Source organism: Mus musculus, chromosome 1 (genome assembly GCF_000001635.26).
Source record: "Mus musculus strain C57BL/6J chromosome 1, GRCm38.p6 C57BL/6J".
Taxonomy (NCBI): Eukaryota; Metazoa; Chordata; class Mammalia; order Rodentia; family Muridae; genus Mus; species Mus musculus.
In genome coordinates this window covers 87,574,027-87,600,293 of record NC_000067.6, presented here as the reverse complement: position 1 = coordinate 87,600,293, position 26,267 = coordinate 87,574,027, and the positions used below count along the sequence as shown (strand labels likewise).

Genomic DNA, 26,267 nt, shown 5'->3' with positions numbered 1-26,267 from the left:
CTTGTCAAGTATGTTCTATGTCAGCTTCCATCTCTCAGTGCACTGTGTGAAAGTTACGAATGCCACAGTTTGAAGTGACGGCTCACTATTGCATAGTGTGCCAGTTGTCCATTCAGTTTCTGTTGATGTGTGGATTACTTCCAGGTCGACTGTTTCTCTAAGGCTGCTATAGACAGACTTCCCGCCTTTGATGGCTCCAAAGCCTCCTTTCGCTGACACTTATTTCAGATCACTGCATCACAGCTTGGCATGCGTAGCTTTAGGGAATCCTACCTAACAATTTTCCAAAGTGGTTGTACCAGCAACCCCTCTTCAAAGATATATAGATGATTCAGTGGTCCAGAGCCCAGCCAATCCTTGCTGCTATTGATGTTTAAAATCTTGATCATTTTAGTAGCTAAGTTTTAATCTGCATTAGCTCATGGACCAGTATTGTGGTGAGCAGTTCCCATGTGTTTAGCAACCTTTAGAATATCCTCTTTGGGAAAGGGGCTGTTCAAAGCATTTGCCTATTTTTATTTGGACTGGTTGGTTTTCTTATTGTTTCTGTATTATAGATAGGGGGTCCTTTGTCAAACACGTGTGTCATAAGTATATCCCTCCTACTGACAACTTCTGTTTTTACTTTTTTAATGCTGTCTTTGGGTGAATGGATCAGTTCGACTTTAACCAAATCAAATTTTGCCTTTGAAAATTTTTAAACTAGATGACTTTGACATTTGTATTTAAAACTAGAGGGGATTCTAAGGATATCTATCTATCTATCTATCTATCTATCTATCTATCTATATCTCTATATCTCTATAATCTATATCTATACCTATATCTATATATCTCTACCTATCTATATCTATCTATCTATCTATCCCCCCCTCAATGGTTTTCAATCATTGTGTTCATTAGAATAACCTGAGATTCTGATGAAATACCACTCCCTGGGACCCAGGGCCGATTCTAGATCAGCGGGACCAGGGGAGACCCTGGCATCAGAACTGTTGCAAAGACCCCCAGGGGGCTCCAACAGGCAAGCAGTGCATAGGGAATGCCAACAGATGTGTGGTTCCCCTAGCTCTCCCAGCTCGAGGAGAATAGTCCTGGGTAACATCTACTGACTGGTGGAATAGTTGTTAGGACCCCTTGCACTCTCTGGGTTTGGACAGTATACTATGGGGTCATTTTCCTTCATCATCTCCAGGGTCTTCCTGGTTGCATTCTCAGCCCTCTGTCTTGTGCTCAGCATAGGACCTATCCCAGCTACTCTGAATGCCTGTCAAGACACCAGATGGAAATCCCCCAAACAGATGAACCCAACTTTCCTTCTAGCTGGATGGATTAAGCTCTCATAAGAAGAGACAAGATTCTAATAGGTGGCTCTACTGCTCTCCTCCAACAAAACTCACACCCTGACTTCCACACTTGCCCAAAGATATCACTCAGTTACAAGAATCTGTGCCTAGTATCACTGTGGTGGTGAGAGAGGGTCTGGTAAGGCCCGGAGCAAGCCTTCCATAGGACACCAGGAGGATCTGAACACAAAAGGGACAGTGGCCTCTAACAGTTCCAGGGGATCAGAGTCAGACTCCTCAATCACTGGGCCCTTGAGACTGCCTGGGAGAGCCTTCTCTCTGCTATTTGTGATAGGAATCACACTAACCTAGCATCCCTAACCCCTCTTTCACTGCCACATGGCTCTCCCATCGCCACAGCCTTGAGTACCCAAAGCAGTCATACAACTCCAATATGCATCCAACATCCCCACCCCCTGCCTAACCCAGATTCTTCTAAAGCTACTGATTCACCAGAACCACCTTCCTATATTCAGCCACATCACTTACATGGAAAAACCATGCCTGCAGTGAGAGGAGTTAGGGCCTACAAGACACAACTAATGCCCAGCCTCTGTGTCTATAACTTGATATAGGAAAAGAATCTTTGCGATGTGAAAAAGGATGTTGGAAATGAACTGATTCTGGATTATCTGGTGGACTCCACACCCACCAGCATTTCCCTTGAGTGACAGAGAGGAAAACATAGGAGAAGGCAGCTATGTAAGGACAGGGTCCAAGGAGGGTAATGCTGCTGCTGCGAGGAATGGCAGCAGTTGCGGGATGCCACTAGAATATGGATGGAGGAGGTGGGAAGGGACCATGTTCTAGAGGTGCCCAGAGAACACGGCCTGCAGGCTTGAGTTTTGAGGAAGTACTGTTTCCCACCTCTAAGCTGGAATGCTCTAGTTTGTTAGAACATTCCTTGGAGTATAATACAATGACTTAGCTGGTTCAACAAAGTGTTCTGGTGCTGTCTACTCTAAAGCCCTGGCAAAGGGACAGACACATGCACACACACACACACACACACACACACACACACACACACACACACACACACACACACATCTTTGCTAACTCATATGTTTTGCTCACTCTTTCCCCAGAGACGTTGTGAACATTTTTTTCCAGGAAGAAATGGGCTGGGTTGGATATTTTATTAATACTCATTCAAACACTAGGCATGGGGAAACAGGCAGGTTAAACTAGCATAGTGACAACCGACATGCAGAATGGCAGCCTCTATATATACTGTCCCCACCTGCCCTGCCAACAGGCTGAGGAAAGCCAGGCTCCTTTGATTTCTGGGCTGAAAAGAGAACCAGAGGCTGAAACAATAAGGCCTGCAGAGAGTCAAGAGACCAAATTCTCTGCATCCTCCTGAGGAAGTTACCCAAGAGCTGGACTCAAGAGTCCAGAGGATGCTGGAAGCAAAGAGAGATGGGTGTTTTGAAGCACAAGGAAGCCCTTTGGGCCACGTGCACTGAGATCACTGGGCATCAAATACAGTGGGGAAAGCTTGCTTCAGGGTGAATATGAGGAAAATGATCTCTTCATAGTTACCTGATTCATACAGACACCCAAACTGTGGGGAGCCATCAGGGCCTTGCCCCATGTTCTGTAAGTCTGAGTAGGCACAGATGCCCATGGCCAGCAGGGTGGGCTCTGACCAGGCTGTGGGATCTAGTGGCATCTGGTTTAGGTACACACCCAGGTTGGTTCTATTCCTGGAGTCTGTAGGGTGTGTATAAAGAAGCCATGTGTCTAAGGCATGTGGCTTAGAGATGGGGTTGTGGAAGGCAACCACACTTCCATGACACCCGTGGGGGGGCTCTACAAGCTTACTCACTACCCGGTTGTCCTGGAAATCCAGACCATCATTAGGACTTTGTGCCTGGACCCTGGCTCCCAGGAAGCTCCTAGCATTGAGATATACCATCCTCTGAGCTCCAGTGCCAACCTCAGCCACCTGGCACTCCAGTGAGTTTTCAGCCACAAAGTTGCCTAGTTTCCATGTGTGCCCATGGTCAAGGCTGATGAAGCAGAAGGCAAAGGGGGTAGGCTTCTGAGCAGGGTGCAGTTTCCGGTAGGCATAAGCAGGTACCAGCAGGCTCCCAGCTGGGTTCCGCAGCTGCAGACAATGCCCAGGACCCACAGCAAATGTGGCCCATTCCTGATGAGTGCTGCCAATGGTGGTCTCTGTGAGGTCCTGGATGGGGCTCCAGGTCCTCCCATGGTCAGTGCTGCTGACACAGCACAGCCGTGTGACATTAACCTTAGTGTGGAGCTGATGATGTTCTGATACACGCCCAGGGACAGCGATGAAGAAAAGGAAGAGGGTCTTTGTTTGCTTGTCATACAAGGGACATGGATTCATGGAGCGGTGGCCTTCCAGCTGGGCTTGGGTCACCACTTCCTCAGGCTGCCACTGAATGTGAGAAAAGGGGAGAAAGAGAAACACAAGCTTGAGATTGCTGGTGATGATGACAGGAGGCTACGCTGAGGGGTCCATGGGGCAGGTTTATCTTAGGGATGGAGTCAAAGGCTGTGAAGGGACTTTACCCATCAATTACCCATTGCCAGGAGCAGCAAGAGCCAGGTTCCTCACCATTTCTCCATTTCCTCCCCCAAACTCCTTCCCCACTTCTCTCCCTGAAGGCTCTGTTACTTTGATTCCCACTAACAAACATTTGCAGAGCATCTGTGATGTGCCAGACAGACCCCCAAGACAAAAAAGTAACTTAGGAGCCAGCTGATGGTTCAACAAGTAAGAGTGCATGCCACCAAGCCTGCTGACTTGAGTTCAGTCTCTGGGGCCAACAGGAATGAGAGAACTGAGTCACTCAAATGCTGGCATACACAGACAAACAAACAAGTAAATGTGATTTTGTGTGTGTGTGTGTGTGTGTGTGTGTGTGTGTGTGTGTGTGTGTGTGTGTTTGTGTGTGTGCGTGCGCGCGTGTGCAACTATGGTAGGAACCATTCCTAACATCATCTATTCTTCCTGGCTGGTCTAGCATTCTTAAAAGGCAAAGAAAATGAAGGTTGCCCTGTGTCACCTACTTACGACACTGTACTAATGGACTCGAGGATCCTGAAGATGCACACTGAGGTTCCCTGTGCCACTGCTATGTCATATATTTGACAACCACACTGGCTATCCCTGTTCCTCATTAGCTGCCCCAGTGCAACACCGACGCTATGCCAAAAGACAGATGGTGCCCACTGTGTTGCCTGATCTTCCAAGGCCGAAGAAGTATCCTTAGCTCCATTTCATATTTTGAAAATGAGAAGCCTAAATAGGTTAGCCTAGTTGCCTTGGATAAGGAATGGACCCAGGCCTTCCTTGAACTCAGGTCCACCTGCTTCAAGCACCATGATGGTGTAAAATAATTATGCGCCAGGCAAAAGGAATTTTGATGCCCTACTTTGAATAACAATCATGTAGTTGTCATAAGAGTAATGTTATGAGGACATAGACAGTCAGCTGATCCTAAGACCCCAGATTAGTTACCCTCAAAGGTAATTAATGTCCTGTTAAATGACAGTGAACTGGCCCTCCCTTGGGCTTTCAATGATGCCAGAAAACTCAGCCAGTCACGTGATGAAGCACATGATCAGCCAACAAGACTTGCTCCTGGTGAGCCCAAGTGAGATCTGGGTTGGGTACAGGAGCCTGTTGGTCACCCTGTCCCTGGATGGGTTTCTAGGTCTCTTCCAGGTTCCCTAGGTCCTACCTACATCTTAGTTATGAAGGGATGGCCTTGCCCCTGAGTTCTGTGAGATTTACGCCTGGTTCTACCGCACACAGGACCACAAGGGTGTGTGTCATCGAGCCATCCCAGGCAGAGCCACTGCAGCTGGGTCCTACCTTACCTTGACACGGTTGGTGGCTTCGTTGTAGCTTCCTCTTCTCAGGACAATCAACTCTGCGTGCTCATCCGTCTTGCTGGCTCGCTTTTCCGCAAAGGCCAGCAGGGTCTTCTGCTTCTTCAGGTAGAGCAGAGCAGGGATTCTGTAAGCATGGACGCCTGTGCGGAACAGTGTCTCCTTCTGCAGGACAGGGCAGGTCGCCATGGGCCTGAGATCTGGGCAGGAAGAGAACACACATCATACCTGTGCCAAGGGCCAGAATCATCCAATTCAGGTGGCACTCATCTGACTGGCAAATGGAGTCCTGTCTGGGTGGCCTGTCCTAGAAAAAGTTCTGTGTCCTTTCCCATATCCCAAGACCCCATTCGCCAGTTCTGCTATAGTGTACTGGCAGTGCTCTATCCAAGAATCGAAAAGTGTGTTTTGTATTCGACTCCTGCTATAACCGTTCCCCTCACAACAGATTTGTGACAACCTTCATCTGCTAGCCCTGGGTAGAGTAGAAGAGCTTGCTGAGTGGCTCTCTGCAGCTATCCGACTGCCAGGGGATGACTCATGGGAGAGCCTTTTTATAACTCCAGAGCCCTAGAAAGCTGTTCCAAAGAGAAAGAAAATACCTCCATTCCCCAAGCTCCACTCCCTCAGCTGCCTGAGGCTGATAAACCAGCTGCCCTCGCTGTGTGGGTGCCACCCTGAGGCAGGTAGGGGGTAGCTGTGCAATTGGAGAGATAGGATCTGCCTACTAATGGGGTTGTGGAGTGGGGGTGGGGAGCCCTAGAGGTGTGAGAAAATGAACAACAATGTAAGTATTTTCAGAAAAGAACAGGGAAGGCAGGGGATAACTTGGCGACTGTGGTTGACAAAAAGAAGGGTTGACAGAGCTAACTTCTTAAGCCAGAATAACCACCCTTGGCCGAGCCCTTGCCAAGGTTATCCTCAACAAAGGCTATATTTGATGATCTATCTACCCAGAACATAAGGACAGATGGACCCCATGTTCTGGCTTGAAGTGAGACCCTCAGGGTATGTTGAGGCAACTCTGAGACTGAATCTCAGCACCTTCTATTTCCTGCCCCATCACTCTTCTCTCTGTGCACTGGCTGCCTTCCCTCCTGCTAAGAGTAATGACTTTAGAAACCTCCATTAAACCCTGCCAAGGGAGCCACAACTTCCAAGTCTTCCCCATGCCTTAATCTCTCGGGAGGAGAAATGAAAAGAGAGGAATCAGAAAGCAGGAGACATGGTAGAAAACTACATTTTCCTACCATGTAATATATTATCATTTAAACCGTGTTTTTAACTGTTTTTGACAGGTGTAGTCTACCATGCTATTGTTCAAGTCTGATGAACGTTACTGGGACAATGCAGCAGAATAAAATGTAGAAGGGCAGATGCCAGCTCAGTGGGTGGAGATAAGTCTTTGCTTTAAAATGGAGACTTGAAGTGTTGGTGGCTCATGGTTGCAGTTCAGCACGAGAAAAGCTGAGGCAGGAAGAGAGTTTGGAATTCGAAGCCAGCCTGGGCTACATTGAGACAGTCTCAAAAGGCAGAAAATGAAAGATTAAACAAAACAAAGTTGTCTTAGTCAGGGTTTCTATTCCTGCACAAACATCATGACCAAGAAGCAAGTTGAGGAGGAAAGGGTTTATTCGGCTTAAACTTCCACATTGCTGGTCATCATCAAGGAAGTCAGGACTGGAACTCAAGCAGGTCAGGAAGCAGGAGCTGATAGCTGATGCAGAAGCCATGGAGGGATGCTCCTTACTGGCTTGCCTTCCCTGGCTTGTTCAGTCTACTCTCTTATAGAACCAAGACTACCAGCCCAGAGATGGTCCCACCCACAAGGGGCCCTTGATCACTAATTGAGAAAATGCCCCACAGCTGGATCTCATGGAGGCATTTCCCCAACTGAAGCTCCTTTCTCTGTGATAACTCCAGCTTGTGTCAAGTTGACACAAAATTAGCCAGTACAAAAGTCTATGCCTGCAAACTGTAATCTCGCTTGCTCCATGGCCATGACTGCCATAACTTTTAATAAGAAAGAATTGGATACAATTAGAAGCAGAAAAATAAGGAGAAAGACGCCATTTCGGTGTCTTAGAAACTTGATCAAGTGCCGAACAGCTGGTCCTTAATGAAAATTCTTCAGTAGCCATCTAATCAGATTTAAATGTTGATTTTAGGACGTCCCCAAAGCCAAGCTGTTCTCCATTCCAATGAGTTGGCTTTAAGTATACAACGTGGGAGGTTAGCTAAGGACATCCACAAAGAAGCTTGAGACAGGGGAAAGGGGTCAAAGTTGTCATGAGGAGGAACCAGAAAAGGACTATGAGTTAGGTTCTTGGGGTCCAGAGGGGGAAAGGTGAGTTTAGAGCAACAGTACAGGTTGAGTACAAACCCCAAGACCAATAGACTTAACATGTCGATGTGACAAGAGCTCGTAGTTTAGAGAGAGAAGATGCAGTCTGGGAGAGGGATGAAGCCCCTGGCCAGAACTAGTGACTACCCCTTGTACATAGTCCATCCTACAGGGATGGACCACAGTCCATTTTCAAAAGGAATGTATAATATCTCACAATATGCAATTCCGCTCCTCACAGAGCCATTCTATGATTTCAAAGGACAGTTCTAAAGCTGTGCAGACATCACTGCCTAAGTCCCCCCCAACATATTCTGTAAATGTGAACAGTTACTCTGTTTTATCCCAACAGTGGCCCCAGGAAACCACCAGTGTACTCTCTATCGCTAGCTCTGCCTGTTCTATATGTTTTATACAAGTACAGTCATGCAGTACACAGCTGACTTCTTTCTCTTAGCATGTTGTTTCTAAGATTCATTCATGCTGCAGCATCCATCAGAGCGTCATTATTTATTTAGTTACTTATTTATTACTTTGAGGGAAGGTCTCTTCTATGTAGCCCAGGCTAGGTTGGAATTCAATATGTAGCCAAGGATGACTTTAAACTCATACCTCCACTGCCCAAGTCGTAGGATTACAGGCAAGTCCAACCACATCTGGTTTATGTAATGCTGGACAGCTCTGGAAATCTAACACAAGGCTTCAGCATTCTGGGAGAGCTCTTTACCACATTTACTTCTGAATCTTTTACCACATTGACTTTACCACTTCTATCTTTTCTCTGGGTGAGAAGAGAGTCTCAATCCCCCCACACTGTCGCCAGCACTTATTATTATGTCTTTTCTATTCTAGCTATCCTAGTGGCTGTACACTACCTCAGTGTAGTTTTGGGTTGTGTTCCATGGTAGCTAATGATGTTGAGCATCTTTGCATGGCCTTATTGACCACAAGAGTTGGACTTTAGCTTAGAGGCAAACGGAAGGTTTCTGGGATTATTTTAGGTAGGCCATTGATTGAATCTAATTCATTCTAAGGACGTTTCTTTCTCAGTTCCAGGGAGACAGATGAGCTTGCTGCAGTTTGTCCATGTGAGATTGGACAAAAATCTGGATGAAGCAGACAATAATGACCAAAGTGGCAGTGGTGGCATCTCCTAGAGACTGAGGCAGCGGACACAGTATGATCAGGAGAATGTACTGGTCAGTTTTTGTCAAGTTGACACAAGCTAGCATCACTTGGGAAGAAGGAATTGCCTTCATGCCTGTGGGTGTGTCTATGGGGTGGGTAAGTTATAGTTCAGTGTTTGATGTGGGAGGGCCTAGGTCTCTCTATAAGTGGTCCTACTCCTGGACAGGTGGCCTGAAATCAGGCTGAGCAAGACATGAAAGCAAGCCAGTAAGTCGCGTTCCCCAAGGGCCTCTGCCTCAGTTGTGATGGGTTACTCTGGGGTCTCTGCCTCAATTGTGATGGGTTATCCTGGGGTCTCTGCCTCAGTTGTGATGGGTTACCCTGGGGTCTCTGCCTCAATTGTGATGGGTTATCCTGGGGTCTCTGCCTCAGTTGTGATGGGTTACCCTGGGGTCTCTGCTTCAGTTGTGATGGGTTATCCTGGGGTCTCTGCCTCAATTGTGATGGGTTATCCTGGGGTCTCTGCCTCAGTTGTGATGGGTTATCCTGGGGAAGCCTTTCCTCCCTGGGTTTTCTTTGCTTATCACAACAGAAAGCAAACGAGGACAGAGGCCTGGTCAGTGCTGATTTTTGGAAGCTGAGTCCTGGTTTCCACAGTGTCCATGGCTATTTCTAGATTCTTCCTTTAGTATCTGGCTGCCTTAGAGATGGCAACAAATGCAGTCATTCCTGTCACAGGGTCATGTGGTATACCGGGAACCTGAGATGGATCAGGAACAAAATAGGCCAAGAAGCCTGTTCTAATGGAGTGGACATTTGACCAGGGATGAAAAGGTCAATATTATTCCCAGTATCTATAGGTGCTTGCCAGGGACTGGCTGAGCATTTGACAACAATTACTTCACCTAAGCCACAGATGCCCTACCCTCTACAAGCCCACGAGGCTCAGAGTGATGCCTTTTGTACACAGAAGCTGGAGTGGAGGCAACAGAGTAATAAATGCCAGTCAGTCCCACTGATCTATCTAAACAGCCAAGCCCTATATATTAGAGACAAGACTGAGCCTGGGAATGGGAAAGGTTGGGAAAAAGGACTTTAAGGTCAGTATGAGGTGTCTCATCCACAGACCCAGCCCAAACTCACACACCCACTAACAACTTCCCAACCCATACTTCTCTCACTAATAATAATAATAATAATAAACCCAGCTGGTCTTTACAAAATGCTTTGTGTTTGTTCTCTAAGTACTCACTATTTTCTATAAATCCTTGTCAATTGTATTTACAAATTTTATAACTTACAAATATTTACTCATTATTTAATCCTCCTGATACCCCCACATGGTAGACACCTGTACTACAGTCACCAAGGCACAGGTGATCGCAAGGGCGCTTCCTAGCACCACCCTCTCTGCACTTGAGGAAGTCTCGAGGGCCCTCGAGGGCATCATGGCACAGCTCCACCTCCCAACAGTGGCAGCTGGAGCAATGGGAACAGAACTGAGTCAAGCGTCAAAAAGCTGCAGAGATGACTCAGTCAATAAAAGCTCACCATGAAGTCATGAGGACCTAAGTTCAAGTCCAAGAACCGCGGTGAAAGCCAGGCCTGATGGGGGATAGGGTGCGTTTGTAATCCCTGGGAGGGCAGGGGCAGGCAGATCCCTGACACTCCCTAGTTAGCTAAGCCTAGCTCACATATCCATAAGTGACAGACCACGGGGAGTGACACCCAAGGTTGATCTCTGACCTCTAAACTCACCCACACATACAGAGTCCCTCCACTCTACCCCCAAACACCAAACTCAGTTTCTGGACTTAGTCTGCTCCTTAAAGATTGCTCACTGTTGGGCAAGTGTTTCTCTCTCCTCATAGTAAGCAGTAGGCTAAGTGAAGTCCCTCTGTCAGCAGTGGATGAGCCTGGACGGGATCTGAGAGGCTAACGGTAGACAGGGGTCTCAGTATAAGCCGAGCCTTACTACAGTAGACCATCAATGAGACAGGTGGCACCATCATGTTCAAGACAAGACATTGCCAGTGATCAGAAAGGACTGTGGAACTACAATTTCATTTGGGTCTCCCTGAGGCTACCTCAGGCTGACTGAAACTGTTATGACCTTGAAGCCGCCAAGCTCGGAGCATCTTCCGTGAGGAAACTCACTTCTCCCACACACCCAGGAAAGCAGGCATCGGTGTTCTGTCACAGCAGCCGTGAGCAAACTGAAAAGTAGGTCAGGAAGGTGGTGGGTGGCTCTCCACCAGTACACAGCCTCAGGTGCTGGAGGCGTGTGGCTCTGAGCCTGGAGCTGCCGGATTCCATACCCCACACACCCCACAGACACTCAGCCCAAGGTCCTGCTGCCTTCACTTCCATTCCTGCTGGGGGCCCAGTCTGGCACACAGCTTGCAAAGCCAGATATCTCATTGCTGGTTGACTTTCTCTCTTCAAGGAGATGCTTGATAATTTACAACCTGGCACCTTCTGTCTACCAGAAAACTCCAGCAACCATGCCCTCTCCATGACTTCCAGGACCCCAAAGTACAGGCAAACATCAGTAATTATGGGGAAGGATAAAGAGGTCTGGGATACTTTCCACAGAAAGTACCCCATACCTTGACATCACTTCCCAAGATGCTCTAGCATCAAGAACTCCTGTTTATGTCATCTGAGGGACATGTGAATCAATGAGAGATAAGCCATACCTTCAGGAGTATGTGCTAAACAGGATCCAGCGAGGCCTGGTTGTGTAAGGACAGAGGCAGTGGGAATCTGGTTTCTAGAATGTCTCTGTGGCTCCTGTAGTCCCCTGACCTTGACTCCAGTCTCAGCCTCTCAGTAAGTTCATGCCTATATACACCAAAAAGAGTCCTCCTACTTGCCTCCCACTTGTCTGACAAGGCACACCTCAGGGGTCATGTTGGCATGTAGGCCCAGCCCTGGCCTAATTAGGATGCTGCCTCTCATTAGTCTGGAAGAACTCCTGAATCAGTGATGACCTAGGGCAGCGTGCGTCAAGTTGTTTCTTACAAGTGGAAGCGTTGAGCAACATGTACTCCGTGGGAATAGGCTTCCTGGGGTTTGGAAAATTGTAATTTTCATGGGAGGAGCAGGTCAGGGTCACGTAGAGCCTGGCTGTCACTCTGGTTCAGCTGTTGAAAGCTGGATGACTCCTTGGACCCTCAGGCTCTCTGAAGATGAAGATGGAAAAACTCACATAGATCCTAAGCTGCATGAAGGTACCCAGAGTCAGAACAGAGCCCCCTTCGTGCAGCCCTGACAATAAAGCAGCATCAACCTGAAGGCCCCCAAACAGTGGACTCATGCATTTTCTTAATGTACTTCTTCATTGCTGTGATAATAAACACCATGACCAAAAGCAACTTGGAGAAGAAAGGGTTTATTTTATCTTACAACTCTCAAGGAAGTCACAGGGCAGAAACTCAAGGCAGAAAACTGGAGGCAGGAACTGAAGCGGAAGCCACAGAAAGAACACTGCTTACTGGCTTATTCCTCATGGCTTGCTCACTTAGCTTTCTCCTAGGATCACTAGCCCAGGGATGGAACCACCCACAGTGGGCAGGGCCCTCCTACATTAATTATTAATCACGAAAGTGTCCCTAGGGGCTTACCCACAGGCTGATCTAATGGGTGCGTTTTCTCAATTGAGGTTCATCTTCTCAGATGACTCTAGCATGTGTCAAATTGACAAAAAAAAAAAAAAAAAAAGAAAGAAAATTTAAAAACCAACTAGGAGGCATGTAATATCTGATAGAAGTTAGAAAAGACTCTTTCAGAACACAAAGGCCAGCTCAAGCTCACAGAAGATATTGCAAGAACAGCTATCCTGTCCATTCTCAGATGGAGGCCACCGTAATCCTTGTTATAATCCTTGTAGCTAAGAATTACCTTGAAATTACTTACACAAACCTCATTTTGCCTTTAAAAGTTTCCCCATTTCCCTTCAAACACGCCCACACAATGTTCTCCTGGCCATGTCAATTCCAAAATATATCTCACCCCATCTCTTGTTCAACAGCTACCTACAGAGAACAAAGATCTTGAATGCCTTGCTTGCTAATGTCTGAAGTACTTCCTAACACAACATTGGTGTCTCTATCCGATGATAGACAGGTGGATGTTATCCATGAGGAATGGACCAGATAACCCATCTAAACTTTAATCTAGCATTTGGTAGGCTAGAGACCCAGTAGATGTCATCACCTGGCGATGAACTCTTATCTTCTGGGCCCACCATGTCCACTGCTCCATGACCTTTCCCAGATAGACAAGTACTTGGGGCACACCGCCAAAGCATGCGCCATCTTGTTCCAGTTCCCTGAAGGACATGGATGGGCTGAACACAGGAAACATCAAAAGGTAGCTAAAGTCGAGTGGGTTTCAAATAAAATTTCCTGTCTTCATAGAGGATGGCTGTTCTTGTAATATTTTCTGTGTGAGCTGAGGTGGCCTTTGAGTTCTGAAAGAGTCTTTTCTAACTGCTACCAGATATTGCATGCCTCCTTGTTGGCTTTTATTTTTTATTTCTGTAAACTTGACACAAGCTAGAGTCATCTGAGAAGATGAACCTCAATTGAGAAAATCTAAACCCATTAGATCTGCCTGTGGGTAAGCTCCGGGGACATTTTCTTGATTAATAATTAATAAGAGGGAGAAAGGATTTCCTCTTTTATTTCCTTTTTTATACTGGACAAAAGTCCTTTCATGATACCATCCTATTGGCTACTCAGGTCTAAAATGTCCCCTGGTTCAGGGCTAAGCACACCCTGTCAGCTCTTTACTTCCTGGGAGGCCTGCCTCACCTGTCTACTTCCTAGGCACAGTGGCCCCCTGTATGGCCCTTGCTGGGTCCTCTTGCTCTTGGGCTCTCTCTATCCAGTTCTGAAAGATAGTCAAGTTGACATGGACTCGGGATTTCTCTTTGGTACTCCACTGTGCTGGTTAGTGGTTTTCTATTTCTGCGAAGAGACACCATGGTCAAGACAATTCTTTTAAAGCAAAGCATTCATTGAATTGTGGCTGGCTTACAGTGTCAGAGGTTTGGTCCATCGTCATTATGACAGGGAGCATAGTGCTCTTCAGGCAGATGTGGTGCTAGAGAAGTAGCTGAGAGTTCTACATCCAGATCTACAGGCAGCAGGGAAGACTGGCGTCACTGGGCCTGGCGTGAGCTTTTCAAACCTCAACCTCTAGCGACACACTTTCTCCAGGAAGGCCATATCTCCTAATCTTCCTGAAGTAGCACCACTCCCTGATGATCAGGTGTTCAAACAGATGAGCCCGTGGGGGCCATTCTCATTCACCACCACATCTACCCACAGGCGAGCCCACACAAGGAGCCCCGAGAAACCTCCTGCTCAAATTGACACTCATAGATCATGTCAGTGCTTTGATAGCTTATTTCCCCCGACAGCTGACTGATGGATGGATCCTTGAAGAGTTGTTTCAAAGTGCATTAAGTACAGGAGATTAAGGAAATGGCTGAACGTGGTGGCTTGCATTTGTAATCCTAGCATGTGGGAGGGTTAGGCAGGAGTGTCCTTACAAGAGGTCAGCCTGAGTTATATAATGGGTTTGGGTTACAGAGAGAGACTCTTCCACCAAAAAGCAACAGAAAAGAAAGAAGGAAAGGTTGAAGTTCTGTTTAAATGCTACATAATGCAAGAGAAAGTAGCATACCCAGAAACTTAGAATACCCAAGATATAAGATACAATTTGCTAAACGCATGAAACTCAAGAAGTACGAAGACCAAAGTGTGGACACTCTGCCCCTTCTTAGAACTGGGAACAAAACACCCATGGAAGGAGTTACAGAGACAAAGTTTGGAGCTGTGACGAAAGGATGGACCATCTAGAGACTGCCATATCCGGGGATCCATTCCATAATCAGCTTCCAAACGCTGACACCATTGCATACACTAGCAAGATTTTGCTGAAAGGACCTAGACATAGCTGTCTCTTGTGAGACTATGCCGGGGCCTAGCAAACACAGAAGTGGATGCTCACAGTCAGCTATTGGATGGATCACAGGGCCCCCAATGGAGGAGTTAGAGAAAATACCCAAGGAACTAAAGGGAACTGCAACCCTATAGGTGGAACAACATTATGAACTAACCAGTACCCCTGAGCTCTTGACTCTGGCTGCATATGTATCAAAAGATGGCCTAGTTGGCCATCAGTGGAAAGAGAGGCCCATTGGACTTGCAAACTTTATATGCCCCAGTACAGGGGAATGCCAGGGCCAAAAAGTGGGAGTGGGTGGGTAGGGGGTTGGGGGGGAGGGTAGGGGGGAATTTTGGGATAGCATTGGAAATGTAAATGAGGAAAATACCCAATAAAAATATTTAAAAAAGAAAAGAAAAGAAAACAAAAGGAAAGAAAAGAAGAGAAGAGAAGAGAAAGTAGCATACACGATGGCAAACAGAGCCCCACTTTGGTAACTGTATTTAAAACACAAAACTGTTTTTTTTTTATTAGATATTTTCTTCATTTACATTTCAAATGCTATCCCCAAAGCCCCCATACCCTCCCCCTGCCCTGCTCCCCAACCCACCCACTCCCGCTTCCTGGCCTTGGCATTCCCTTGTACTGGGGCATATAATCTTCCGCAAAACTGTTTTTTAAAAAAACTAAATATGAATTGCTACATTCTCAAAACTTAACATGGTGCCACAAATGGAACACAGTAAATAGCTTTTGGATATAGCATTTTTAAATCTTACTTTAACATTTATTTACTTCTTTGTTTTTCAAGACAGATTTTTCACATGTAACTCAGGCTGTCCGGGAGCTTGCTATTACATCTCAGACTGGCCTCAAACTTGCAACATTCCTGCATTAGCTCCTAAATACTGAGATGATAGGCGTGCAGATGTTACTTACTAACTTTCTGTTTGTTATTTTAAGACAGGGTTTCTCTGCATAGCCTTGGCTGTCCTGGAACTCACTCTGTAGACCAGGCTGGCCTCGAACTCACAGAGCTCTGCCTGCCTCTGCCTCCTGAGGGCTGGATTAAAGGATTACTCCACCACCACCCAGATATTTCCTTTCTTCTACTCCTCCATGTACATACCAATTTCATTATGTAACAGAAGAATAAAGGCATGCAGAGAAATATTAAGATCTATGAAAGAAGCCAGTTGGCATAAAAAGACTGGAGAACTTTCCCTACCTAAGCCACATGTAACAAACACAACATGCTAGGAAATGCCTGCAGTATACCAAAATGGGCTGGTGCTGTGTAAATACCTACAAAGGACCACAAGACCCTTGACTCTGCTCCCTGGCCGACTCCCATCATCAGAATGTTCTATCCCTTTCTTAATAAGCTATTTTTGTTACCTTCCATGTGTCCTTGGTGCTGTCCCTTGTCCTGAGACAGGAGAATCTGGAGACTTCAGTGGGTGCCCCCCCAACACCTTTTCTGTGCCTCTGACAGCTGGCACAGCCAGAAAGTAGGGGCTGGGCTATTTCTTATTTCTTTCTTTTGTGCACTCTCAATTTTTGGGGGCAAGCTCCATGAGAGAAAGCTAGTGTGGGGACACCTCTTCTTTCCCTTCTGTCTTTCCTTCCCTCAGCTTCCGTTGCCAGGAGCCAGTGCTCCCAAAACTTTTCTCCTCCCCTAGGGACCTTACCCAAGCTTATTCAGAGGCAAACAAGCTTATGCAAGAGTTAGCAGCCGCCAAGCCAAGCCAAGCCTTCAGAACCGAAAGGCACCTGCCTGGGGACTGAGGGTGGTCCACCCGTAGGCTTGCATGGACAGGACCCATAGCAACCCAGAGCTGAGTCTGGAAGATGAAGGGATACCGCTATGCTGAATGCCACAGCACAAACAGGGGCCCGTGTTCACACAAACACCTAACTGGTCACAGGTAGAGACTGGCAGAGAGAGCGCTGCCCACGTGGTTGCTCGGGGGTCCTTATGCACCACACCCTATGCTTTCTTGCTCTGCCAGGGTTCTCTCCTACCATCCTATCTTCCTTTTTCCCATAATTTCTTCCTTCCTTTCACCTTCCCACCTGCCCCAGACAGGATGACTGGAATGACAGACTCAGACAGATGCTACTCTAAGCTTGGGCACTGGCACCACAAATACTTTGTTGTCCACGGGGTCCTAATGCTCATCATCTCTGCAGGCTGCTGGGGCCACGCCATTCCTAATTTACAATGCTCCTTACTTTCTAGTGCTGTGATGTCTTCACCCCTGATTCCTTATACCTTAACTCCTCTCAAGTCCTCTCTGTTCATCTACTGCAGACAGTCTTATCCCTGGGAGTGTGGTGATAATTCCCCAGGCAATCAGACAGTCCCTTTGCGCTAGTAATCCAAATGAGAGAGGGAAGACCATGTTGTTCTTACTTTTAACCTGAACAGGGATTTAAAGCAAAAGAAGCCAAAGCCGGCTATTCACATGAGCCAGCTCCTTCTTTGCCCGATAGCTTGGCCTATTTTTAGAGCTCTTAAGGAGGCAGACCTCATTCCATGGATGTAAGAAACATAACCTCTGGCATGTTCATAGCAGGGACTTGGTAGGTAATTGATTTAAACCCCAGACAAGGTAACTGCAGAAGACCTGACCTTTCAGAGCAGTCCTTCCAATTCTGCTGGGACTGTGCTCAAACCTGCCAGGGGCTAATGGGTATGCTGGAAAGCAGAGCTCCAAGCCATTAGATCTTGAGCACCCACAGCAGAGGAGAGGAATGCTTCTTTCCACTTCCAAGGTCCTGGTACTTCTCTCTGCCACCTCCTCCCACCCTGTAGCGTCCCTTGAACTACATGCTATAGCAGCGTCTCAAGAACTAGAATAAGGTTGACCCTGATAATATTAAAGAGATGGTAAAAGCAGGGATCCATAACTGGTCAAAGAGCTAAGCGGCAGCCGAGTGCTTAGCCCATCTGTATCACATGGAGAAGGACTGTAGGAGCCAAAGGATGCGAGATGGAGGGAGGGGAGAGGGGGAGGGGTAGAAGGGAAAGAAAGGGAGGGGAGGCTTGAGAATAGGATAGGGACTAGTTGGGGAGAAAGGAGAGGACAGCCATTGGAGGGGATAAGAGAAGCTGGGGGTGTGTGTATGAAATACTGTGCATCATATACAATATGATATTGTAAATGTTTTAAAATTAAATTAGGACCTGCAGAGATGGCTCACTGCTTGGGATTTGGTTCCAGCACCCATATCAAGCTGCTTACAACTACCTATAATTTACTCTAGCTCCAGAGACCCAGTGTCCCCTCTGGGTTCTGAGGGCACCACATTCACATTCACAAACCTTGCATTCTAATCCTGTAAGCATCTGTGGCTTCGTCTTATTTCTGCTCCCAAAAAAGCTGTGCTTGCAGACCTGAGGGTCCCAATCCTCAGCTGGCTTCAATTGATAATAAAGAATTGCCATACAGCCAATGGCTGGGCAGAAAGAGACAGAACTTTTAGATTGTGCAGGAGAGGGGCAGAGGGGGGGGTGGGGAGGAAGGGAGTGAAGGAGAGAGGGAAAAAGAGAAAGGAGGCATGATGGGGAAGCAGAAAGATAAAACTTAAAGGCCCGCCAACATATAAGGATCCAGGAATGTGGTCCTAGGGGCCACTTCCCCAATTGAGTATGGGGCATAGAGATGAAATATAGATTTTTTAAAAAGATGTTAACACAAGAATACCAGAAGGGAGTGCTTGCTAGCCTTGGGGAAATTTAAAAGTGCCCAGCCATTGAACTAGTCAAGGTATATCAAAATTAGCTGGTGTGTATATGTGTGGTGTGTGTGTGGTGTGTGTGTGGTGTGTGTGTGGTGTGTGTGTGTGTGTGTGTGTGTGTGTGTGTGTGTGTGTCTTTCATTTGAGAATCCAGAGAGCTTTTGGGGGCTGGGGTGCAGCTCCCACTGAAAGCCAAAGCAGTTTAACTAATTCACTGCTACAGAGCCTGATAATTTCCGACCAAACTCCTTATAGTGAAGGGATCCATCCAACTTCTGCTACAGGGAATCTGAAGCCTCCTCATCTCCAACCAAAGATAAGGCAGGAAGAGGCTTATGGTCCTTCCTGGACATAAAAACATGGCTTGGGGTACTTGTTGATCTTCCTTTGCTGACTCACCAAGTGAAAAAGTAACAAATTTATTCATATGGGCTTGATTCCATATGCAGTTTTAACTTATATTTAGGTCCAAAGGAGAAATAGTGTAATTGTTCAAGTACAGGGTGATTCCCTTTTGAGATGCCCACATGCCCATTCTACGGTTTGTCTTCCTTCCGTCCTCAATGCCTTCCCTTCCTTTAACACCAGTGCTTCACATCTATGTTAAAATCTCTTAGCATAAACTCCAAATTCGCTTCAACAAAATTTTGTCGTGTGCATCCAGTGTAGCCAGCACCACACTCACTGGGAAGGGAGAAGCAGGACCTTCACAGATGAGTCTCAGGGCTGCCTAATTATGTGGGAGGAACTGAGCTCGCAGAGGCAGGGACAATAGCAGGGAGGATCCCCAGGGATCTCTGAGAAGAAAGGAGGGGGTAAGAGGGGTCAGGAGGACCTCTTGAGGCAGCCCAGAGAAGAAAAGGGGAACATCAGAAGGCAGAGACAGCGAGGTCAGCAGGGAGCTCTCTGGAAGGGAGGGAGGCAGGATGGCAAGCCTTCTGGTGACAGGACAGTGTGTGGCTGGCTGAGGTCAGTGACTGATGGAATCTCTCAGTTCTTTGAAGGCATTTGGGATTTTTCTTTTATCTCTGGTGTCCTGCGGTGGCTGCTGCTGCAGCATTCAGGGTAGAATGTGAGTTCCTCTGAACTGATCTAGGACTCAGCATGTGTTTCAAACTTGAAACTCATTCTCTTTCTTCAAGTCTGAAAACTCCTCACTCGTTATTTCTTTGAACACTGTGTCTCCTCCACTTCTGGTGCTCTCTCTCACAATGGCCTGGTAAGTGGCTGGGTCAGTAAATGGCTCCTGCATTTTTGTGATTCATTCAGTGCCGGATGTTGAACATTTTCTATATTTCCTGTCTAACAAAGTCATATCTAGCTCAAATTTTGTTTTTAAGACAGGGTCTCACTGCATAGCCCTGGGAGGCCTGGAGCTTGCTATGTAGACCAGGCTGCCCTGGAACTCACAGAGATCTGCTTATCTTGGCCTCTTGAATGTTAGTATTGAAGATGTGTACCACCACACCCAGTAAGAGTTTTCTTTAATATTTTTAGCCCTAGAATTTCTCCTTTGTTTTCTGAATCTGCTTTTTTTAAAAAAAAATTAAAATAAAGAATGTTTAATTGTACAAGGGATTCTATACTCACCCAAAGCAAGTTACTAGGCAAGGGTAGCTTGCGAGAAACACAGCCAAGGTTTTCTTGGCTCTTACCCTTTCTTGACCATTGGTTACTTTTGCTGAGACATTGTTCTTTAATCTTGTAAAATCTGTGTTCTCTAGGATGTAGGACAATTCCAAACGAAACTTATGATGCAGGGATTTCAGCCAGCTTCTACCATAGGGAATACAAAGCATTGTCTCTGGCTAACAGACAGTCTTCTGGCCCCTCCTGTGTGAGAACTCTGTCTCTTGTCAGCATGGAAAAAGATACAGGAGCTTACCTGACTCTCACCCTTCTGCTCCCCAGAGTGGTTTCTGAAGCCACGGAAATTTTCCATTCTTATTTTATAGGTTCCTCTTCTTTATGTCTTTAAATATTTTTGCACTTATTTTTTTATTATTATTTTATGTGATGAAGTGTTCATTTGCATGTATACATGTACACTACCTGTGTGCCTGGCACTTGCAGAAGGCAGAAGAGGACATCGGATCTTCTGGAAACGGAGTTAGAGGTAGTTGTGAGCTGCCGTGTGAATGCTGGGAATCAAACCTGGGGCCTCTGGAGGAGCAACCTGTGCTCTAAACCACTGAGTCATCGTTTCAGCCCTGTGCTTATTTTTAAGAACTGTATATGCATACATTTGTATAATTCTAGTGGTAACCCTAGGGCACAGATACTGTTTGTCACATCTGTTTTACAAAAGAGAAAACAGGGCAAGTGGACCAACATCACACCATCAGAAATCTGTAGAAACTGAACTTACCGGAAAACCATGGAGAAGGTTGGACTGTCATGGACTGAACTGAGTAACCTAACAGTTTCTAACTTGTAGTACCTCAAAGTATGACTGTATCCAGAGACAAGTCTGTGAAAAGGAAAGATAAAATGAGGTATGAACTGGGATCTGGCTGGTGCCTGTTAAGGAGAGGATATTACACAGCAGATTTGGCCACACATAGGAGAAAAATCACACAAAGACAGAGAATCCGGGCATCCACAAGCCGAGAACCAGACCTGCAGCCATTTCAATTCTAGACTTCAAAAGGGACCGACCTCAGAAGCAACCAAACCTACTGGATCCTAGCCTTGGACTTTGGGCCTCTATGATTGTAAGACAATAAAGCTCTTGTCTAAAGCCTCTAACTTGTGGCGGTTTGTTATAATAACCCCAGCAGGACACCTGGAGGCTTCACATACAACCGGTTCTAACCTTCTCCTCCAGTCAGCTCCGGTATTCACACACATCTAGCTTGCTCAGATATTATTATCTAATGAAAAACTATTTAATTTCCATACTCTGAAACACATTAAGGGTAAAAATTTCACACATCTGCTTTTAGAATCTGTGTTTTCTGTTTTTCTGTCATTTCTGTTTCCCTATTTGTCGCCCTTCATGGGAAGCTACTGTGAGTGTTTATGGTTGTCATGTGTCACCTCATCTTTCAGGCGTGATGGATTGTTCTTACTGGTGTTCCTGGTTACAGAGACCTCCCCATAGTTGCCTCTTCCTATCTTTAAGGCTTCTGAGACTCTCAGCTACCTTTCTCAGTTTACATGCTGGGATTTCTGATTGTCATGAGTAGCTAAGAGTTAGACTTCTCTGTTGAGGGGCATCTGGGTTCTTTCCAGCTTCTGGCTATTATAAATAAGGCTGCTATGAACATAGTGGAGCATGTGTCCTTATTACCAGTTGGAACATCTTCTGGATATATGCCCAGGAGAGGTATTGCGGGATCCTCCAGTAGTACTATGTCCAATTTTCTGAGGAACCACCAGACTGACTTCCAGAGTGGTTGTACAAGCTTGCAATCCCACCAACAATGGAGGAGTGTTCCTCTTTCTCCACATCCTCGCTGAATTTTTGATCTTAGCCATTTTGACTGGTGTGAGGTGGAATCTCAGGGTTGTTTTGATTTGCATTTCCCTGATGATTAAGAATGCTTAACATTTTTTCAGGTGCTTCTCAGCCATTCGGTATTCCTCAGGTGAGAATTCTTTGTTTAGCTCTGAGCCCCATTTTTTAATGGGGTTATTTGATTTTCTGAAGTCCACCTTCTTGAGTTCTTTATATATGTTGGATATTAGTCCCCTATCTGATTTAGGATTGGTAAAGATCCTTTCCCAATCTGTTGGTGGCCTTTTTGTCTTATTGACAGTGTCTTTTGCCTTACAGAAGCTTTGCAATTTTATGAGGTCCCATTTGTCGATTCTCAGTCTTACAGCACAAGCCATTACACCCATGGAAGGAGTTACAGAGACAAAGTTTGGAGCTGAGACGAAAGGATGGACCATCTAGAGACTGCCACACTCAGGGATCCATCCCATAATCAGCCTCCAAATGCTGACACCATTGCATATACTAGCAAGATTTTGCTGAAAGGACCCTGATATAGCTGTCTCTTGTGAGGCTATGCCGGTGCCTGACAAACACAGAAGTGGACGCTCACAGTCAGCTATTGGATGGAACACAGGGCCCCCAATGGAGGAACTAGAGAAAGTACCCAAGGAGCTAAAGGGGTCTGCAACCCTATAGGTGGAACAACAATATGAACTAACCAGTACCTCCGGAGCTCATGTTTCTAGCTGCATATGTAGCAGAAGATGGCCTAGTCAGCCATCATTGGGAAGAGAGGCCCCTTGGTCTTGCAAACTTTATATTCCTCAGAACAGGGGAGTGCCAAGGCCAAGAAGTGGGAGTGGGTGGGTAGGGAAGGGGGGGGAGGGTATGGGGGACTTTGGGATAGCACTTGAAATGTAAATGAAGAAAATACCTAATAAAAAATTAGATGTTAAAAAAAAAGAGTTAGACCCCATAGGTAGCTCCAATGTTTGCGTCTGTTTCCTGTAGGTAATCCTAATTTCTCCCCACAGCCTGGGGCATTTTTTAACTCTATACTGTTAAGTCCTTTGCAAGCTTCCTGCTGTATCCCACCAGGTTGAGATGCTGGTGTTCTCGTAGGCATTTATTTAAAACCAATAAAAGAAAGGGGGCGGCTCAGTGAGCAAGGGTGAGGGCCTGAGTTCAGACCCTCAGAGCCTATGCAAAGCTGGACACGGCCGCGTTCATCTGAAATCCCAGCAGTCCTACAGTGGATGGGAAGCTGAGACAGAGAATCTCTGGAAGCTTAAGGGCCAACAAGCCTGACTTATGCACTGGTGAACAGCAAGAGACCCTGTCTCAAACAACACAGGGGTGAAGCCTGACACTCAAGGTTGTCCTCTGACCTCCATTCATATGCCATGGCACACAAATGCCCACATTTACACATGAACACGCTCTCACACATACACATCACGCATGTACACAGATTTGAAAGAAAGAGAAAGAGAGAAGGAGGGAGGCAGGGAGGGAGAGAGACAGAGACAAAGAAACAGGGGGGGGGTATCTAGAAAGATGGCTCAGGGGTTAAGAGCACTTGCAGGAGACCTGGTTCAGTTCCCAGCACCTGCATCCAGTGACTCACAGTCACCTGTAACTACAGATCTAGGGGATCTAACACACTCTTCTGGCCTCCAAAGACACACGTGCATGTGTCATACACAGAGAGACACACAAATAAACCTTTAAGGCAAATAAATAAAGTAAGCACAATAGGGATTGTACATAATAGTTCACCAGGGTAACTATGGTTAGCTACTCATTTGTGGCACTTGGAGGCTGACCTAGCTTCTGAGCAGAAATATGTCTTTATTACAGAAATACATAACCAGCATTTCTGTGTGTTCAGGAAAATGTATATGACCTTGGGTAAACTATCAAACATCTGTATATCTGGTTTCCTTATCGTAGGAGAACGGAGATTCTCAGATAAATTAATTCATGAACTTATACCTGTTTGCATATAAGCAAGTGTGCACTATGTGCCAGGACCCACACATGAGGAAGAACATGCAGTCTTATCTCCTCTCTGCACCTAGGTCTCCTCACTGAATGGTGTACTTTCTGAGTCCATCTACTTTTCTGTAAATTTCATTTTTCTTCATACCCAATAACTTTCCATTTGTGTAGGTACCCATGTCTTCATCATCTCTCCCTCTGTTGGTGGACATTCAGGTTACCCCACGTCATTGCTATAAACATGGACGTACAGATATCTGTGAAGTAGGATCTGGGGTTTGGGAGCATATGCCCAAGAGTGGATTGGGTCGGTCAGAGTTATTAATTTTTTGTTTGTTTTTTCATGTGAGTGTGTATTGATGAATTAGTGAATAAAGATGCACTTGATAGTGAAAGTGTAACACTCTTAAGTGAAGCCCTATGGCCATTCTAAGTAAGTAAATTTTGCTGATACATCTGTATCTACTTATGTCTAGTCTATATCTATGTGCGCATATCTCTCTTTCGATTATATATATAATTATAATATATAATATTATATATGCATATATATGTATAATCAAGATAGGGAGAGGGAGAGTTTGGGACTGTGCAAGTGTTTGAGTGACTGTATGACTGTATTAATCTAGCTGCTGAGTAATATTGATCTGTAATTTAGTTAGAATATATATGCTTTATTGTTAAAAAAAAAAGCAGGGATGAGTGGATGAGAGATTACTTCCCTCTGGCATTCAGTGGCAAAAACCAGAACCAACATTTGTGGCAATCGGATGTCATACTAGGCAGACATCTGAGATTCAATGGTGCCTACTTCCTGCATCCATGTCCTACTGTGACATATGGGCTGTACCTAATGGCGGCTCTCTGACAAGCAGAGCATGGCAGAGTGATGGGATGCCACTTAATGTCACTTCCACGAGCACATCACAAAAGTCTGTGGTTCTGGGAGATGGCTCAGCTGAGAAAGAGCGTGGCATGCAAACGAGAGGTCAGGATCCAGGTCCCCAGAACACAAAAGCTAGGTGGGCCTGGCTGTTCCCAGCACTCAGCGGGCAGAGGCGGTGATCCTCACAGTAAGCTAGCTAGCTAGACTAGCTGGATTTGACTAGTTCCAGGTCTAATGACTGACCCTGCCTCAATAAATAAAGTGGAGATTCTTCAAGGAAGACATCTGACTTCCATAGCTGAGCGTGCTCACGTGGAGCGCATCACACAGCCATGTCCTTGAAGAGAGAGATCTCTGGAATCTTCTGCAGCCTCAATGAAGCAAGGTGTCATGGCAGAGAGGCAAACAAACAAAACAGAGCAAGCTGCCCAGCCATGACCAGCAGGAAACAAGGCCCTCAGTCCAGCAATCCCCAAGGAGGCGTGCAGGCCTGCCAACAACCCAGGAGGCCTGTGTGCCTTCTCCACACAGCCTTGTAAAGAGGCGTTCTGGCCCTCAGCCACCTTGCCTCCAGCCAGTGAGAGCCCCTGAACAAAGAACGCGGCCAAGCCCTGCCCAGATTCCTGACTCACAGAAACCTAGAGTATAAGTATGCCCTGCTTCTTGGCAGTACCGGTTGGGTTAATTTATTACCAGCGGTAGGTCACAAAAAACAATAGCTCATCGGAGGCTTACATAAATATGGGCAGTGTAGCTATTAGCATTGAGAAATGAAAGCAATGGGTTAAGAGGCAAGGTTTTGGTACCAGCTAGGATGGGTTTCAATCTTGGAGCAGCTTACTATCTATGTGGCCTTGGGCAAGATGATCTATGAACATATGTATCTTTAAAATGCACCTGATTCTCAACTTGTAGTGAGGGCTCAGGGCTACACAGAGAGGTTATGCAATCTGCTTAGTTCAGTGCCTGCCACGCAGTAAGCACCAGGCAGAAGGAAGCCGTCACTAATCATAATTCACTGTAATAGTAACAATTGATTAAGACCTCTCGAATAGAGCAGCTGGTGTCCCCTGCCTGGGAGCTGTCAAGCTGAGCCCTGACGGCCATGTAAAGCAGTGATTAAAAGTGCTGGCTTAGTTGGCAAACCGCTTGGCATATGTGCACTGGGACTTGAGAAGATTCACAACTGTCACATAAAAAAGGGGCACAGTGGCGTGCTCCTTTAACCCCCACAGGGGAAGTTTGAGACAGGAGGGGAGGGTGCAGGTAAGATTCGGAGGATGGCCGATCAGGTAGCCTGGCCAATTAGTGAGCCCTGGGTTCCATAAGAAAAACAGAAAACAATAAGAGAGAGACCTGGTGTTCACCTCTGACTTCCACGTGTGTGTGCACGTGTACACATACTAACACAAAAGTGACCAGAACCCAAGAGGATCATAAACACTTACCCAATCTCAGACTCAGGGGGCGGGTCAGTCAGTGGTGGGGCGTCCATTCTTAGTCAACTTCCGATATTACCTTGCAGCCAGGGGCCGTTTGGGTCATGTC

At 46.2% G+C, this 26,267-nt stretch overlaps 1 protein-coding gene across 5 annotated transcripts; it reads right to left on the bottom strand.

The window, feature by feature from the left end:
- Positions 1 to 2,448: 2,448 nt before the first annotated feature.
- Positions 2,449 to 26,267, bottom strand: Neu2 (neuraminidase 2). Of its 5 annotated transcripts, NM_001160163.1 has the most exons (4): positions 26,168 to 26,267; positions 20,759 to 20,860; positions 5,205 to 5,416; positions 2,449 to 3,756 (listed from the first exon to the last, which is right to left on the bottom strand). In NM_001160163.1, exons 2-4 carry the CDS (start codon positions 20,787 to 20,789, stop codon positions 2,818 to 2,820), a joined length of 1,182 nt encoding a protein of 393 aa, NP_001153635.1. In that variant the 5' UTR covers positions 20,790 to 20,860; positions 26,168 to 26,267; the 3' UTR covers positions 2,449 to 2,817. The 5 variants fall into 5 exon arrangements, with proteins under 5 accessions (NP_001153635.1, NP_001153636.1, NP_001153637.1 ...); NM_001160164.1 differs by lacking the exon at positions 20,759 to 20,860; NM_001160165.1 differs by lacking the exons at positions 20,759 to 20,860; positions 26,168 to 26,267 and adding an exon at positions 16,045 to 16,272.